The 17,930-nt window shown below is 38.5% G+C and overlaps 1 protein-coding gene across 2 annotated transcripts in view; it reads left to right on the top strand.

The window, feature by feature from the left end:
• Positions 1-17,930, top strand: part of LOC119745368 (core-binding factor subunit beta-like) — a 31,391-nt gene that overhangs the window by 6,552 nt on the left and 6,909 nt on the right. Inside the window, exons 4-6 of one of the 2 annotated variants that reach the window (XM_038221690.1) lie at positions 10,335-10,451; positions 11,460-11,579; positions 15,025-15,245. In XM_038221690.1, the coding sequence (XP_038077618.1) occupies positions 10,335-10,451; positions 11,460-11,579; positions 15,025-15,045 (258 nt within the window). In that variant the 3' untranslated portion in view covers positions 15,046-15,245. Of the gene's footprint in view, positions 1-10,334; positions 10,452-11,459; positions 11,580-15,024; positions 15,246-17,930 lie in introns of those variants that run through there. The other variant, XM_038221682.1, reaches the window with a different exon arrangement.

Here is a 17,930-nt window from a genome sequence, read left to right as displayed (position 1 = left end):
AAATTCAAGATGGCAGCTGGGCGAAAATTCAAGATGGCAGCCACCGTATTCAAACGCCAATTGAAAAGAAAGAATTAATTAATGATGTAACGAAAATAATCTAAATCCTGGAACAGCTATAAGTATTGGCAATGACAAGCCCACTCTATGGCCACGTAGGCCCTACCATTTTATTTTTTTATCATTACTGCTCGTGCACTGAATGAAAAATAACGCAAGTTGCGGTAGGAGCATAAGTCCGCCATCTTTGTTTTTGATGTTCTTCATCCTAATAAGTGGGGAGTGAGAATCTTGTTCGCGAACACCGTTCGCGTGTTGGTTCTCGTCATTCGGAACCCCGTTCTTGTGTTCATTCAACACGCCCCTGGTTGCGAAGTGACGTCACGGCCTTGCTCACCAATTCTCATGAACTTTTTGCCGGTTAAAACGCACATTAGATTAGAATGGTAATGACGATTAAAAGTGATGGTAAATGGGCTTCAAAGGCGGTTTCACCGAACTCCTTTGCGATTTTCACAATGCGCATCAAAATAGCGAAATGCCTTTGGAGTTTTTCGATCTTCTCGGATGACCTGCTGTGCTCAGATCGTGCCATAGCATTTCCACTCGATACTTGACCAAAATAAAAATGTGTTAAAACTCAGCTTTACACAGCTGACGATGTCGCTGGGCACGTACAAGTAAGCCTGGACCGCGTCCAAAGTAAGCACAGCACGAACTGGGGTGGTGATATTCTGTCCTTTTCCCCGAGATTATGGCAAACTTGGCAAGTTGCCGCGTGCGATTCTGTTTTTTTTTTGGCTGGGACAAAGTGCACATTCCCTCCGCTTTATCAATTTACAACAGGAATACGAGCAGTTCCTGTAGAATGCATTCTTTCCCCGTTTGGCGTGTGCCTGTTGTCGTCACGGGAAGTTTCTCCACGGTTTTAGCACGAGTGGTTCCGTGTCGAAATACTTTCTTGAAAAAGATCTAACTAGTCATCACCGTGCAGGCCCTGCGCCAAGTGGCGGGAGATATACGCGATAAACACGGTTCTCCTGATTTGAGGCATTTTTGTCGGGATAAAAGAACCTCGTTGCGTAACAAATTAAACGTGTTGTATAACCATTATTTGACAAGATGGTTCTTCATCCGCGGAAAATAGGCACATGTGTGTTGTCAATACACAAACTATCGTGTCGGGATAACGATTTCAATTTCAGCCCTGTTATTTTACACTTAATCCTGTCAGAACAAATGTAGTTCTGCCTTCAACTTCAAACGTTTCTTGTATACACCGCTGGCGTTTTGAAAGACCTCTATGTGCGAGTGTTTGTACTCACGTCATGCCATAAGTTAAGTCTGCTTGGACTTTGCAACCCAGCAACAGTTTCAAACTTGGCCGCTTACCAAAATGGGGATAAAAAAAAAGTCCAGGCATTTTTTTGTTAGACTTGAAATCAAGTCGTGCTTGTACAGCTGCTTGAACTCACCGCAGTTGTGTGGAAAAGCTTCTTCGGTGCAATAATCTGGCTGTACTGCTGAACTGTTAACATGGAAAAGTAACCAATCGACAATGAAAATGCACGCAGTCAGTGCTCGTAAACCATACAGTTTGAAACGTTTGCGTTTGTTAAGTCAAAATCACGTGCACAACAGAATGTGAGATCATTGTCGAAGTTAGGCTAAATTAAAATAATGGTGTTAAAATGTTGATCTTTAAACCTAAGTGACAAAACATGATAGCAAATGCTATTTTGTCTCTGAGATATGGTAGTTTAAACATTTCATGTGCCAAACCTGTTTTTCCACGGACGGCTTTATTCCATCTGCTTGACTGAGCTCCGAGGCTTGATTTGAAGACAAAAACACTACACTAGACTTATACACGTGGACATCAGTGATCTTAGTGACTTGTGTTCAAATAAGCATAATAACACTATTCTTGCGATTTTTCTCATGGTGAAGAGCTATTATAGACTTCACTACATTATTAAAAAAAAACAGTTCAAATAAGTTAAGTAAGTAGGTTAAAATTCCTGTCTAAGGCCAAAAAAAAAAGGCTCCGGTTTCTGGTATGCGCGCGCGTCGCCGTAGCCATGCGCGTCGGCAAAATGAAAAAGTTTTTTTTTTCAATGAAAGATGATGTCTCAAAACCGCCAAACTCACTGGTTTGACTGGAATCCTGCTGCTGCACAATTTTAACGTGTTTTTAGATGGGGTTATGATCGAGAATAAGCTTTATGTGGCCTCTCTGGACTCCCATATATTTGCACTAAGTTTAGTCGGCACCATTTGCAGTCATCAGCCGACATTTGAAGCAAAAAAGTCAGGTAAAAAAAAAAAAAGCCGCGTCGCCGCATCACTTTTTGGACAAGCTCCATACCAGAAACCGGAGACTTTTTTTTTTTGCCTAAAGTGGGTTTACGTTCTTTTTGCACCACCCTGTAACTATCATCCGATGTGATCGGATGATGGCCAATTTGTGTTTTTTTTTATCAGTTTTATCGAAAATCCCATGTTTAGGCATTTTTTGCTTTTCGTTTCCTTGTACGTGCTTGCACTGCTTGATTTCGTTCCTGTCGGGAATCTATATGCTGGAACAAAGCCAGAGTGAATAAAATACGATTAAGCTGTGTTCAGAGGTTATGGTGTGGACGATACAATACGGTCGCGGCCGGGGACAAAAAAGTAAAAAGATTTTCTGCCACTTTTGTCTCAATTCTTTTGTCCCTCTTTTTAGTCGGTTAAGTTAGGGAATACCCCTGTTGGGATTCGTAGAAAATAAATGTCATGCACATAACGATCATTATAATAAAATCATTGTATTTTTGTTGACATTGTTACGGATGACGCTGTTATCTGTGGGAAGTTGACTGTAGACCTTTTTTTTTTCGCGAGGAAGCCATTTTCGATCGTGTTCCCTGAATCTATTTTATAAATTGTAAACCGTTGAATGGGATGGTGCCAGACTATTTTATGATTGGAGTGCGTGCCAAGCCTCGCTTTGAATTTCTTTTTAAATGTTGCTTAAAACATTAAGGTATGTTTATAATCACACATTTTATATTATTCATCAGAGCAAATTGGTATTAATTTGTGACGATTTTTTGTTTCATTGCTTTCGTTTCTACTCCCAAGTTCCATAAAGGGAGAGTTTACCTCGCTTTCAAAATAATATGGCTGACTCAAGAATAAAGTCTTGAATCTGTAGCCTTTAAAGGGTCCAAGAGATGATTTTTATTTTTTTACTGAAGAACACATTTTTTGTAACTTTCTACTGCTCTTAAATGTGTGAAAACTGTTTGACACCTTTTTGGTTAATTTTCTCGAAAAGTGCAGTCTTTTAAACATTAATTTTTTTTTCCATGCTTTTCCTGACAAATGAGGGTGCCGTTGCTGTGATGTCATTTCAGGAAGACACTGTTCACCTTAGGGGTTTTCTGTTGGAATCGTGAACCCAAAATGTTCTCACAGAAAACATTTGTGAGAAACCTTTGCTCATTGGCTTACTGCCGTGTATCGAAACAACAACGAATCTCCAAAGAAAAGAAAATTTACAACAGCAAAATATCCGAAATTCTGGCAAATTTTGGTGCTGAAATAACTTTTAAAATGATTGAGGTTTCTGCCCGAAATGACACCACACTTTTGCTCATGAATATGGAAATTGGCATTACCATAAAACCCCAAAAGGCACCAAAATGCCCTGGAAACTTTATGGCAAAATGGAAATAAGGTTAAATGGTACACAAAGGTGCATTTTCAAGGATTGCATTAAATGCATTACATTACATCGGCCCTTTAAATATTGAATCTATACAGCAACGCATGATATGACTGAGAAATTCTCGGATTGACAAGTGCCATATAGCACGGGCTGGGCGTTATAGAGTGAAATTCCCGCACGTATCAGACTTGGGGGTTGTTAAACAAGTAAGGTGTCACATGCTGCGAATGTGATGTTATCGAAAGACGCTGCTGAGCTATTTTTGTCAACGGGCGCGGTATAGTGACAGCATCTTTAACCCTGAATTCCTTAAAACTAACATCACAAGACACAGACATGCTTCTCGGATACGTTTCCCGCAGGAGATGTTCTGAAAACAAATGCCATTGGTCGCGTTTTTTATGTATCGATTTGAGTCGCTGAGTGTGCTTCGAGACGTGAAGAGAGAATTTTAGGGTATTTATTATCTCGAAGTAAACTCTCTTGCTTTTGTAGACCGTGGGCTAGAAATCCTGTCTTGACTAGAAAATACAATTCGTTAGGTGTCTCTGGTGACAACATAAAAATGGTTGTTCTTTGTCGTTTTGAGGGTGCTGAATTCGATTCTGGCTGTTGCCACGCTGTCAAATTGCACACAAAGGCACAATCTTCGTCCAAATTTTTTTCCTAAAAAGTGTCCATCCCCCTTTGTAGATTCATAGACAATATATAATTAAGGTTCTTAATTATGAAATAATGCAAAAATGACGCCCTGACAATATGCAATGTTATGCTTATACAAAATTCAGGTAAAACTGAGCTTTTCCAAAAAGTGGAGTTGAAACCTATTTGTAGATAACTGAATTATGTCATTAACCCGAAATGAACTGTCTAGAGCCGGAACTTTTATGATTTCAAGAGTGTCATTGCTATGGTATTAATAACACAATTATGCAAGAAATAACGTCTTGCATATATTTAGTGTTTTATACTTACAAGATGGTTTTGCAAGGCATTATTTTTCCCCTTAAATGTGGAGCTTGAAGTCTTTTTGTAGATGACTGAACTATGTCACTTATCCGAAATAAACTCTCTGAAATCAGTACTTTGCTGCCAAGTACAAATCGAAGAAATGTTCATCTTGAAAGGCTTCAAATTTCGCATTTCTGCTATCTTTACCATGCAAATTAAAAGATCGTTTGTGTTAAATAACATTGCATAGCCGTGCACAATTGAGTTTCGACAAATTTCTGAACAACATTTCCGACAAAAAGTCCTAAAGATGTGTCTCAAATACAGACCAAAGAAGATACGTGGATCGGGTCTCTGTAATGATTCATTCCAGTAACTTTTTAAAAAAATCATTTTGGTAAAATAAGGGTATTTTTTGGCAAAATAATTTTGCTCAAGCTTACAATCAAACAGTAGAACAAGTTTTTTTTTTAATGGTTCTATGTGTTATTGAGTTTTTGTACACTTCAGATAATTTAAATGTAGGCCTACCTTAAATTTATGTAAATGTTTGCCTATATGTGTATATTTTTTTTACCCAAGTTGTACTTGTTTAAATGCTAGCCTGCATGTGCTATCAAATTGTGTCGATGCCTGAAATGCTGTTCGTTATAATGTACGTTGGACATGATTCACGTAATCGCGGAATGGGCTATGAAAAAAGTCCGTGGTTGCCCCGCTGCATGCCCCACGCGCCCATGGTGTTGTCTGCCGTCAATCGCTTGTCAACCCCCGGTTCTCGTGATACAGTGACACGGTATAAGCCGGCCTGCCTTATGTGCCTCGCCACAATAATTTGGAAAACTGCCAGAATTTAACCTGCCTTTTTTTAAGGTTAGCCTCTGTGTCTGTATATAGACCTAAAGGCCGTTGGTATTGGTATGGTATGAAAATTCAGATTTCAAATCAAAATCCCCGCAATGTATATCGAATTCCTTTACGACAATAATGCGGTTTCTTGTAAGCATAAAACCGCTTGTAACATAATGCCTGTATCACTTGGACGATTAAAAAAAATGCACAGAAAACTTGCTTCAGTTTTCGCAGCAACAATTTCGAAGCAACATAATGGAAAATAAAATAGGCCTACATCTGAAAATGTGCGACTGTCGTTAATCTCAGAGTTTTGACATAATCTATACGAATCAAGAGGACAAGATGTTTATATTCATCATGTGTAAAACGAAAGAATAAGATAACGAATATTAAAAAAAATAAAACGATTTCCTTTTCATGCTGGCAATGACAATAATATCTATGTTTGCCTGACTCGAAAATGGGTTTGACGCAGACTTGAACCTGAGTTAAGGTTGAAAACATATCCCGATTAAAGATATCATAAAAAAAACAATAGAAGAAGTAGATATTTAAAAATAATGCCCACAATGTGTAGGTAATTTTGGGAGACAGTAAAGTACACGACCTTTCCATATGTCATCATGAACTGAATTTAAAACCATGAGTGCTCAATCCCTTTCATGATAAAACTATCCACTATAGCCTCAAACTTAAAGGGTTGTATTTCGAACGTCTTGCACTGACTCGCTAGTGTCGTTCAAAGCATAGCTGTACAGGGTGAGTGAAAAAACACAGAAACCCAAATGGCAAGACCAATTTTTTGAATGAAGTTTTGCCTGTAGCAATTTCAATATATCTGGGATATGAAAGCCCAGTCATTAGGCTTTCTTTTAGTACAAGAATCATTCGAATCACTCATTTGCTGTTCAAGTTTTTAAGTTCTGTCCACGGATCACAAAAAAGGTAAGTGCTTTTTTTTAGCAAAATGAAAACAATTCAGATTTCAGGGATGTACGTGAATTGTTTTCGTTTTGCTGAAAGAACACTTACTTTTTTTGTGATCCGTGGACAGAACTTTAAAACGGTGTTTGTGCTCAAAATTCCGTAACTTGAAAAGTACATGACTGATTTGAATGATTATTGTACTAAAAGAAAGCTCGTTGATTGGGCTTTCATATCCTAGATTTTGAAAGTGCTACAGGCAAAACCTCATTCCAAAATTGGTCCTTCCATTCGGGTTTCGGGTTTTTTTTTACTCACCTTGTATGTTCAAAACATGCATGCAACGCCCGTGCATTAGATCAACCACAGAGCAAGGACCCAGCTCTATATGGAACAACCCACTTGGTTTGGCAAAAAAAAAAATCCAAGTTCTCACCACACTTTAAACGAAAATAACAACATTTCCATTCTATTTAGTGTCTGCTATACGCAAGTATTATGACCTACGTGTCTTGCATTAAGTTCGTGACTTCCATAGATTTAGATCGAATTTTGTTTTGACTGGAATTTCGTTGTTTTTCGGTAACTGCAGCGCGTCGTTTCTTGAACTGTATAACCTTTGACTTGTGCGCGACACTCCCTTCTTCATGTACGCCATTGCTGTATGTGCAATATGCGGGCAAAACAAACTACCTGTACAACCTACGCCATGTTGTCACCCACAAGAAAACCACAATATTTTGACTCTGGAAAATTGACAAATGCCTCTTGGAGAACAACCCCTTGGCCAAAAAATATGTGTAGCAAACAGCGCGAGAAAATAAAGATCTTATTAAGTTCTGTATATGGAAAAAAAGAAATGGTTTGGATGTGAGTCATCGGAAAAGAGATCGTGGCGTGCATGTGCGCATACATGCAGTCGACCACAACCACAACTTGGCCGCCATCTTGTTTTGAGTGCTCGAAATATTACAAGAAAACCACGCGCGTGCATTATGGCAAATATCTCAACAACTTCATTTCCACGAATCAAGGGCATTTATAATTTTGATTCAAGCATTCTTTCGACTGGAGCATGTTCAGTTTCTAGATGTTGATAACATTTTGAGGGCGTTGGTCATGAAAGATAGCGATGTATATGAGAGAGTGGGATTTAGTAGTCAAAGATGTTTTCTTTATATTAGGTTCTACGTATACAATGTTTCATATTGAACAGACGACCGCCATTAAAGAATTCCTTGTTGTAAGATATGGTATTTCACATTTTTACGTCATCCATTGTTCAGTATACCAAAAAGAAGGAAAAGAAGTCCGATAACTACGATTACCATTTTCGAAATTGATTCAGGCAAGTACTGCCGCCTTTCAAAGCTTTAATATACTTAATCGTGCCTTTCCATCATTTTCGTTTGCCTTAAACTATATCTGATAATAATACGCATCATGTAGGCTTTATCGTCGTCATTCATGGTGAACTTCTCGCAGCGTTTTTCATATTGAATCTTGAAGCCCATTCAAATTAAATTTGGAGCCGATGAGCTGTGTCGGGACAAAATTTAAAAACATCGCTAATTCTGTCGCCGCCTTTTTGTACAATCCAAAGATAACCCCATCCTGATCTCACGATATAATACAATGAAGATGAAATCGCATTTATAATCAGGGTTCTTTACATGTTTTATTTTTGTATTTCAACCGTCTTATCACATAAAGGAATTGCAAAGTTAAACGCAACCAACGTTAGCCAAAAAAAATCAAAATGTAAATTGACAGATTCACCCTTACCACGCTTCAAAGCCCGTGCCAAACTCGCCATGACGAAAAGGCAATTATTTCTGAAGATATATAGTCCTCCACTTTTTTTAGTTCCCAATTCCATCACAACAGAGACCAGTCCCGTCAATATTTTTAACTCCGGCACAAATTCATCCCAAGTCGTTGTCTGCTTTACTGGCTTTTCGCGGTGGAGCCGGGCAGACACCGCAGCCCAGCGGTTGCAACACCGCAGGTTCTTTGCCCGCCGACAACCTCGGCAGTCCGCTCAATCGACTGATTAACCGGCCGGCCGGCCTCGGCGTTGCAAACCGCAGAAACTTGGCGAATCTACTGGCTTTTTTGGTCAGGTGGGGAACAAGTAGCAGTTGTTTTTGAAATTGGTGATTGAGGTTTTCCGTATAGGCCTATAGATAAACTTTCTTGGGTACGTGGGTACGGGCTCGCGGTAAGGCGATAGACGACTTCATAAGATGAATTTTTAGGATGTTTAGATTTTTAGTAATGAATTCTGTTTTTATCGGCGTTAAAAAGTCAGTTCTTGAATCAGTTTTTCTCTAAACATTTTTCTCCACAAGGACGGACGGTAAGTTGACGAAAATATTTCGATGTTTGAACCTAACTGTCTTTCCGACAAATTTCAGTATGTGGTTTTAAAAATTGTTGCATATTTTCAGTCCATTTCGGACGCTAGAAAACTACAAGCAATTTGTTTCTGATACAGCGATTGCAGTAAACATCACGGTATACTCAAATGTATAAATTAATGTTAGTGAAATTTGTTTTTTACAGCTGTCGCGAATTTGATGAACAAAAATATCTTCCTATCTTTATTTGAATCGTATTTGGTGAACAAAAAAAAATCGATTGAAAAACAGGTGCTTCACGAGCCCACGATATTTGTGTGGGCATTGTTAGATTCGGATAATTGGTAAAATGCAAATTTTCCTCGAATTGGTGCAAGCCTTCTCTGGTGTCCGCGGGCAAGCCACCCGCCTGATATTTACCGTGTGCGCCCGCTTCAGTCGGGGGCGGCATTGTGCACTTTGCACGGTATCACCCACGGTCCGTCTGCGGTGAATCATGGACCAGAGACTTTATTTTCGATGATAGCGAACACAGCGCAAAGTGGTCATGCTAATACCGCATGTCGAAAGGGAGAATATGGTTGTAGTATAGTGTTCAAGTAGTGGGTTTCCCTGAAAGTTATCGAAGACTGGCGTTCCAGAATCGCGCCGAACCAAATTGTACATGAGACTATACCACACCTGAACAGTTAAAAATGACTTCGTCGAAAGACTGACCCTTTCAGTCGTTCGAAAGACCGAAGAAGACGTTCTTGTCAACGGGAAAGTATAGTGCACAAGGTTTGCCTGTTTGAAATAAAATTGTATCTTGGTCAACTTCAGTCTCTCCGAATACTTTTCGATTAGGCAAGACTCTGGAATGCCTTATAACTTTGTTTGGTTAACGGTAAATGACAATTATCCGTTTTCACAAGAAGTTATATTTTTTGTAATTTACACGAAGTTTATTTTGAAACCATGTCGTTAAGTAACATTTTATGCTCACGTTTGACGATAACTTGTATGGAATTTAATGTCAGAGATACCTCAAATGTTTCTTCAAACACAGCTTTGGTCAGAAAATCGGCAGCAGAGACAAAACCAACTTATAGCTTTACTTAAAAATTCATCGTGTTTGCAGTTATGCCAAACACTGGAAGATTTGTCATCTTTTTTAATGCTCTGATCGTAAAAGAATCGGTCCAACTATTCACACAACCAAAATCGCTGTCATTTGTTTGCATTGATCGAATTTTTCCGTCAATTTGTCGGGAAAATCGCTCCGCCAATTGTTTGGCCAGCGAGTTTGTTCCTTTATGCGGGTACACGCCCCAAACGACGGGCATTATATCGTTAAATACTTGCGCAGTGTGCTGATGGTGGACATTTTCAGTACACTGATCTTTCGTCGTTTGTGCTCCCACATCATAGCGGACGTGTAACGCCAAAATATCAAAAGCATGTTAGATTGATATTCAGTTTTAATTTTTTAAAATATTGTTAATTGGTTTTACCAATGTCTATAAGAGTTGGTTTCGTTTGTTTCTTTTCAGGTTCATCTGAAAACGAGGTTTATCCTGAACGGCGTGTGCGTGGTATGTAAAGCATGGGTGGATCTGCAGAGATTGGACGGTATAGGCTATGTGGAGTTTGACGAGGACAAGGCCAGGGTAAGCAATTCATTCTGTTCTTGAAGACTTTTTTCAAAAACAATATAAGCAATATATGAAAATAATATAAGTATAAAATGATTGCATATATAGACTGGTTGGCATCTGAGTATACATTTTTCGAAATTTCGAATCAGACGTTTTCGAATTCTACATCCTGATTTCTACATCCTGATCAGTAAATGAAAATGAAGGGCTTGCATTAAAAATCTTCTTTAAGAATTGATTTATTTATTAAAGACCAGTTGCAAAAAGACTCATGATTTCGTATATGCAGGTCACCTTTTGACGCCAAAGAAATAAGTTTTCATTTGAATGTGGAAATTAATCTCGATTTTATAGGTTTTGATATTTGTTCCAACTCCGATTTCGTCGATTCTGCTACGTGAAAAATAATAGGTAATGGAAATGACTAAACGCATATATTATAATTTGCTTTTTCTTTTATTTTTTTATGTTTCCAATACTAACACCACTCAAAATCTAAAGAAGAATGTTCAAAACCTAACCTGTTAAAGTTTCAACTCAGTGGATGTAACCTTTTTTTTCACGAAAACAGTGGAAAACCATACACAACCTTTTTATCACGAAGCAAGATTTCGTCTACCCTTTTATTTCCAACGATCAGTGTCAGATCCTTCGAAATCACCTACATGTTCTTGATCTCTTCTACATGACAGCAGGCCAGACGGAATAATTTCATAGGCTGTTTTAGTTCCAGTAAACGATCTTAAACCAAATGAAGTGTTTGATGATTTTTGCTAGGTAACTTTTGGGATAAATGCAAAATGATCCTACATGCCTTGAATTGTAAAAAGAAAACAAAGCACACTCATCACCCTTAGGAATTTACTAGCTTGAGTAACTCCAGCTTAACAAGCTCATCAAGAATTTACACGAATTCCTGATGAGCTTGTTAAGCTGGAGTTACTCAAGCTAGGAATTTACGATTTAAATATGGCAAGCACAAATCACTGTCAGCAACTTTTCCATTTATCATTATTACAGGTAGAGGACTCCGTCTTAAGGCAGTCCATGGCTCAGCAAAACAGGAGACTACGGGACTTCGAGGAGAGACAGAGGATACAGCGAGAGGAGATTGAGCGACAGGCAGAGGCTGAAGTAGAGGTAGGAATTCACGAAAATCTTAAAGTCTGAAGAAGAAAAATCGATAGAAAAAGCATCCTCTTCCAATGCCGCTGGCAATTTACAGACAGTTTTCCGGTGAATTTCGAAGAAGAAAATGATAGACACGTTTGAATTCCCTGTAATTTAATACCCTTGTAAGGATTTTGTTTTACATTTTTTATCCTGTGGTTCCTTCCTTCATCTTCGGTACGTTTTGGTTGCCTCCTTGTTCCCTTTAAAAATTGCCGCGTATAAGTAGACCTTTTTTTTGTTTCCGGCCACGGAGATGACTTGATTCCAGCCGTTTTTTACCGGTTCTGACCGTGTTGGTTTCTTCAGAAGAAAACCTTTTCACTTTTGCTCTTGAAACGTCAATTCCTTCATTCACGGCTGAAGCTTTTATTAAACTAAAAGTCCCTTGTGTGACAGTTTGTTAACCTTATAAGAGCCTTGGTGTGGATAGATAACTGCGATTTGAGAGAACTATATAATTTACAATTTTCATTTCATTCTAGCCTCTTTATTTGAGAATTATTGTGGTTTCTTTCTAGATTTGACTGTCTCGCAGCTCGTTTAAATCTTATCAAAATAATAGGTTTCAAATCAATCAATGTTGTCATCCGTATAATATGCATTCATCTTTACTGTAAAATCAAAACAAAATGTTCTGATTAGGCTACACTCTCGAAATGTTGTTAATGGCTAAAACCTTTAATTTAGGCTTCAAAGCATCGGACATCTTCCAGAATAAGAGTTTGGCTTGATCAGATCACGCAAGGAATGGTTTATTTGTTGGATCTGGTGCGCATGCATGGCTATACGGTGACTGCTCTATGTTCCGACACCCATGTTCCGACAACCCGCACATAAGATTGTGTCACTCCCGGTTAGGGTTAGGGATAGGAATATGTGCAGTCAGAACATAGGGGTGTCGGAAAATAGAGGTGTAACCGGCTATACCACATTGAAAATCTTTAACAGACGTCTCGACTTCACGGTTTGAAAAGTTCCTCCAATGAAACGAACTTTCGGATCTGCAAAAGTGATGCATATACACGGTGTTATGAAGTTTATGAGGATGAAGGGAATACTGCATCTTTCCGTTCCTGCCTGTAACTGGATGGAAAGGCCTCTGTCAAAATTATCACTTTTTCCGGCCATAAGACTGAACAGTCATTAAGTATTCCTCAAAGTCCATTCCATTATGTGTAAAAACTCCATCACATAAATTATTCACTTTGTTGACAAAGAGGTCGAAAACAACAAGGCACCTATATTAAAACATAACCCGATAGGAAATCCCGCATACTTTCTCGATCGACTGAACAACAATTCTCTGTTGTGCCATCACTCAACCGCCAGTAAAGGCCTACCCGCAAACCGGTAACTCTTGGCGGGCAAATCGCTCCAGCCGCCGGCAGGTTGCTTGCCAGGTTCACGCTGGTCATTCGGGGACTTCTGCGGACTTCTGCGGTCTGTCGGTATAGGGGAAATGGTACTACCATACTCAACCTCAAGCAATTTTTTAGTCACGTATGTCTTTTTTCGCCAGTTTGGAAGAAGGACATGCATTAGGTATTATTTATTTGGGTGTTACATTTTATTGAAATGCACGACCGTGAATTTATTTATTTCGAAAATGTATCGAGCTTTTTCTGTTGCTATTTGGAGATATCACGGGAGGTGATGGGACACACCCCTTCATTATTGTGTCCCCGGGTTCGTTGCGGGTGCGATTTCGTTTACTGCACCGTTTCTGTGATGGCAACTACCAATATCAACATACTTATTTGTAAAAGAGAGACCTGTTTTGATTATCAAAGGAAGTGGTTTTGAGATAAGAGGCTTGAAAAATAAGGTACACCGTTATGCAGGCACAGAGACATTAGCCTTAAGGAATAGACAAAACAGCAATCATGGTCTGCAAATGCAATTGTCGAAGGTCGTGATAGTCACCCCAACTTTATGTTAAAGTTACCGTGCATTATAGGCCGGTTTAATAATAATGTGTGACAGTCTTTCTGTACTACACTTTTCAATTAAAAATACTCATTTTTTTCTGTACTATACGGTATACTCTCCTTTCTAAAGCCTAAAGGGTGAATTCTGTCTTTTTGAATGAAAATTCACTCCAGCCGACTACAACGAATTTTACTCGAATTTCGAATGAAGTGATTCTTCTTTAAGTCATTTCAATCTATATGATTTTCGCTCTAAATCGCGGTGCCGAATTTAGGGTAACATTTCAGTTTTCGCAGTTTTACCGACCATAATGTGGAGGCTATTTTGTTACGTTTTTCTAAGACTTGATTTTCGAATGCTTTTGGATTTTTTTTACCAAATCAGGAAATTTCTTTACTCTCGATTGATAAAAAAAAGGCAACTCTTTTTGAATGTTTTGGTCCCGCTGTGATAACTGCGATTCGCACATTGTGGATAGAAAACTAGAACTGAGCAAAAAGTGAGCAAAACATCATGTTATTTTGACAGGATAATGGCTTCCTTTTCGTTTGTTTTGACCGACAAAGATTGTCTGCAGACGTACATATTTTTCAGACGTTCTTATGAATTCATGTTGATCATGTGCCTCGCAGATGTTACAGGATTCGCTTGTCATGTGTTTTGTTCGTTTCCAATGATAACACCACTCAAAATCCCAAGAAGTACATGTATATGTTCAAAACCTAACCTGGTGAACTTGTTAACTCAGTGGATGTTACGCTTTTCGAGAAAGGAGTGAAAAACCTTGCACATCTTTGTCATCACGAAATACGATTTCGTTTATAGAACTCTTTATTTCCAAGGATCAGTCAATTGACTGATCGTTAGAAATCACCTACATTTCTTGAAATGACATGTCAGCAAGCCAGACGGAATAATTTCACGGGGTGTTTTAGTACCAAAACGATCTTTAAAAGTTTTATCCAAATAACATGTTTGATAATAATTCGCTAGGTTACTTTTCGAACTAGAAAGCACCCAGAGAGCGCAAACCTCCACCAAGGCTAAACAATCCCCCTCCCCATATTGGCTGTACACCCAGAAGAACTACTCACATAAATGGTGAAGAATCCTTTAAAAAAAATCCTGGATCCAGACCCAGATCCGGATCACTTCCAAAATCTAATCGATTTGTTCTTGTACCAAGGACCACCCCTAAAACAAGATTTTCATGCAAATCCATCCATACATTTTTGAGTTATCTTGTTAACAGACAAACCAACCAACAAACAAACTAACCAAATCCGATGAAATCATAACCTCCTTGACGGAGGTCATAAATACAAATACCTTTAACGATTGTCTAAATGTTGACCACCGATCCGTTTTCTTTATAAGAATCAGTCGAAATTCTGAAACTGAACTTATCGATTTTTCATTTTGATTTCCTAAACTATTTTGTCAATGTTCTGCTCTCTTTCTGCCCATTTTCATTTCACTGTAGAGAAACGAAAGCAAAGCCTGAAGCTACCACACACAGTGCATGGGCAGAAGGAAGAGCAGAATGCGATGAGAAGAGGAAATCTTAGAAATAAAACTTGCCACACCCCTCTGAGGAAAGAAAGGCACCGAATCCCGAAATTATCCCAAATATCCGTGTTGTGGACCCGGGTCCAACTCGGAGATTTCAGCTTTACCCCTTTCACGCTACAGCGCGTCCCAAAATATCCGCACCATTTTTTGCGAGGCTCTAGCGTCGCCGCGGAAACACGTACCGCCGTTATGTTTACATCATTTGAAAGCTTGGAATCTTAACTTTATCCCTGGTAAGTATTGGTGTGATTTTCGAAAGGGTTTTGAAATAATTTGTGTTCAAGTAAAGGGATGTCAAAAACAAACTCAACCGATTTCAAGGAAATTCAACCATGCGCATTTTGTTCTATAAATGTTGAAATGCTTCATCATGTTCATGATGTGACGATCTCGTTGTCTTTTACTTTCTGTGTTTCCTTTTCTTTTCGATCCACGTAGACTACACATTAATTAAATTCACAATATTGTTCTTCGTTTCAATTTCAATGTGTTTTCATATAAACATACATGCAAGTGTGTACATTATACAAAAAGCGCACTCAAAGTGTGACTGAGTTTGCATCTGATTTACTGCATCATCGATTTACCTTAAAATCGGTTGAGGTTGTTTTCGGCATGCCTTTATTTGAACACGGATAATTTTAAAACTCTTTTAAATATCGAGCCAATACTCGCCAGGGATAAAGTTACGATTCCAAGCTTTCAAATGGTCTAAAAATAACGGCGGTACGTGTTTCCGCGCCGACGCTAGAACCTCGCAAAAAAACCAAAAAAATAAACAGTTGCAGGTATTTTGGGACGCGCTGTATAGCAAGAATCCGACACGGCTTTTACCCGGACCCAGCGCTCTATACACGGGTAAAATCACACCCTGGTCGGGGCCAGGGTCGAGCGCTCTACCCGGGCGTTCGTTGGGATCCGGCTTCGCTCATTGTGGACCGTGTTGTTTTCAGCCCGTGGTAGCTGGGGCGATAGTGGGAAAAGGCCTTGTGTTTCACCCAATTATTCGTCATATTTGGTTGGTTTACTTTAACGTTATAATCAAGAAGTGTGTGTGTGTACTTAAGTCTAAGAGAATTCATTACGAATTCGCTCACATTTTCGAGGCGATGCCTGGGCCCCTTTCATGTGACTTTGAAAAGTGTTTTGCATAGTTGTACCAAATGATTGTTAAATTGAACATGTCACAAGGGCTGTTTATCGGAACAAAATATACGGAGACGTAAGATGTTTGAAATCGAACCAAAGATTTATTGAATATATATGTTAAAATAGTTCGTAAAAAAGTGGAGGGTATTAATTCAGAACCTATAAACCTTGTGAAAATGCCCTTTTGACTTAGAATCGAAGTCCGAGTAAAAAAAAAAAAATCGAGAATTTTTTTGTCCGAGACATTTTGGTGCGTTACAGTCATAGGCACGAAAGGAAATGCCGTCAAAGCCATGTGAAACTGACTGATAGGTCATCATGATCGCCATCAGCGTGGCTTTATATAAATACACTTGATAAATATACCAGCGAACTACCACAGTTTACCAAGAGGGTGAATCAGTGTTGGGTGGAACTTTTCGTCAGGCTCACGTTGTAAGACCAATATCCTGAACGTCTTTTTCACATTACAATGCATCACGCGCTTATCGGGGGTCTGGCACCCCCTCCCCCTCCCCCCCCCCCAAAAAAAAGTAAGTCATTCCATTTTTTGTAAATCCTGTATCTGACAAAAAATTCAAACTTCAGGAGTTTAAATGCAATTAAATGTCACTCATTTTCTATGGCAGATTTCAATAGCAAATTTCTATTTTCAAGTATTTCTATACAGTTTCATAAATTAAATATTTTGTAGTGTGAAAACATTTTTAATGAAAGTGTTATATTTAACATCCATAAAACTTTTTTATGCATCCCCTGAAGTGGACACTTCCCAAACTCGATACAGAACGTGTAACAAAAGCGATTTTATTCAATCTTATAACTTAAGAAATGAAGTAATTTCATAAATAAATGAAGATTTACTTCACAATTATCTAAACAAAAATTTAAAAAAAAACATGTCCCTTGAAAGTCGTTACCGGTATTTAAAATAAAACTAAATTAAACTTACTTTATACAAATAATGAATGATTATGCGTGCAATGGTAAGAATAATTTCATACGATGACAGATGGAATATTCCATTCCACTCGGCTTCCATTGCACAAACGTGAAACATTCGTTATTTGTTTTATACAACACTTCGTCATCTGATTGGTGAAATCCATGCACCAATCGTGTGACCGTGTAACTGAACTTCTACAGGGTGGTTAAAACAAATGAATAATCCCTATTGTTTTCGTTTTGCTGAAAGAACAATTACCTTTTTTTGTGATCTGTGGACCGAAGTTTAAAACGGTGTTTGTGTTAAAAATTCCGTAACTTGAAAAGTACATGAGTGATTTGAGTGATTCTTGTACTAAAATAAAGCTTATCAATTGGGCTTTCGTATCCTAGATTTTGAAAGTGCTACATGCAGAACTTCATTAAAATAATTGGTCCTGCGATTTGGGTTTCCTTGTTTTTTTTACTCGCCCTGTATTTGCCGTGAAATAGAAGTTCTATAATTTGCGCTGCGGCTGGGCCGTGAGTTGGGATGAGTAATTCAATGACATGTGATCAACAACCCGCCAATCAGATGACGGAGATTTATTCAGGCGTTGTATGATTTGCATTTTTATTTTCCCGAATTTCCATTATTTCGAATGTCGTTTTTGTTGAGTTACGTATTTTTGAAATAATTTTTTGTCTTTCGTTTGTATAAAAGCAGAAATATTTCACTGCCAG

This window comes from Patiria miniata, unplaced genomic scaffold (genome assembly GCF_015706575.1).
Source record: "Patiria miniata isolate m_02_andy unplaced genomic scaffold, ASM1570657v1 HiC_scaffold_12, whole genome shotgun sequence".
Taxonomy (NCBI): domain Eukaryota; kingdom Metazoa; phylum Echinodermata; class Asteroidea; order Valvatida; family Asterinidae; genus Patiria; species Patiria miniata.
This window is presented reverse-complemented; position numbering and strand designations above follow the sequence as displayed.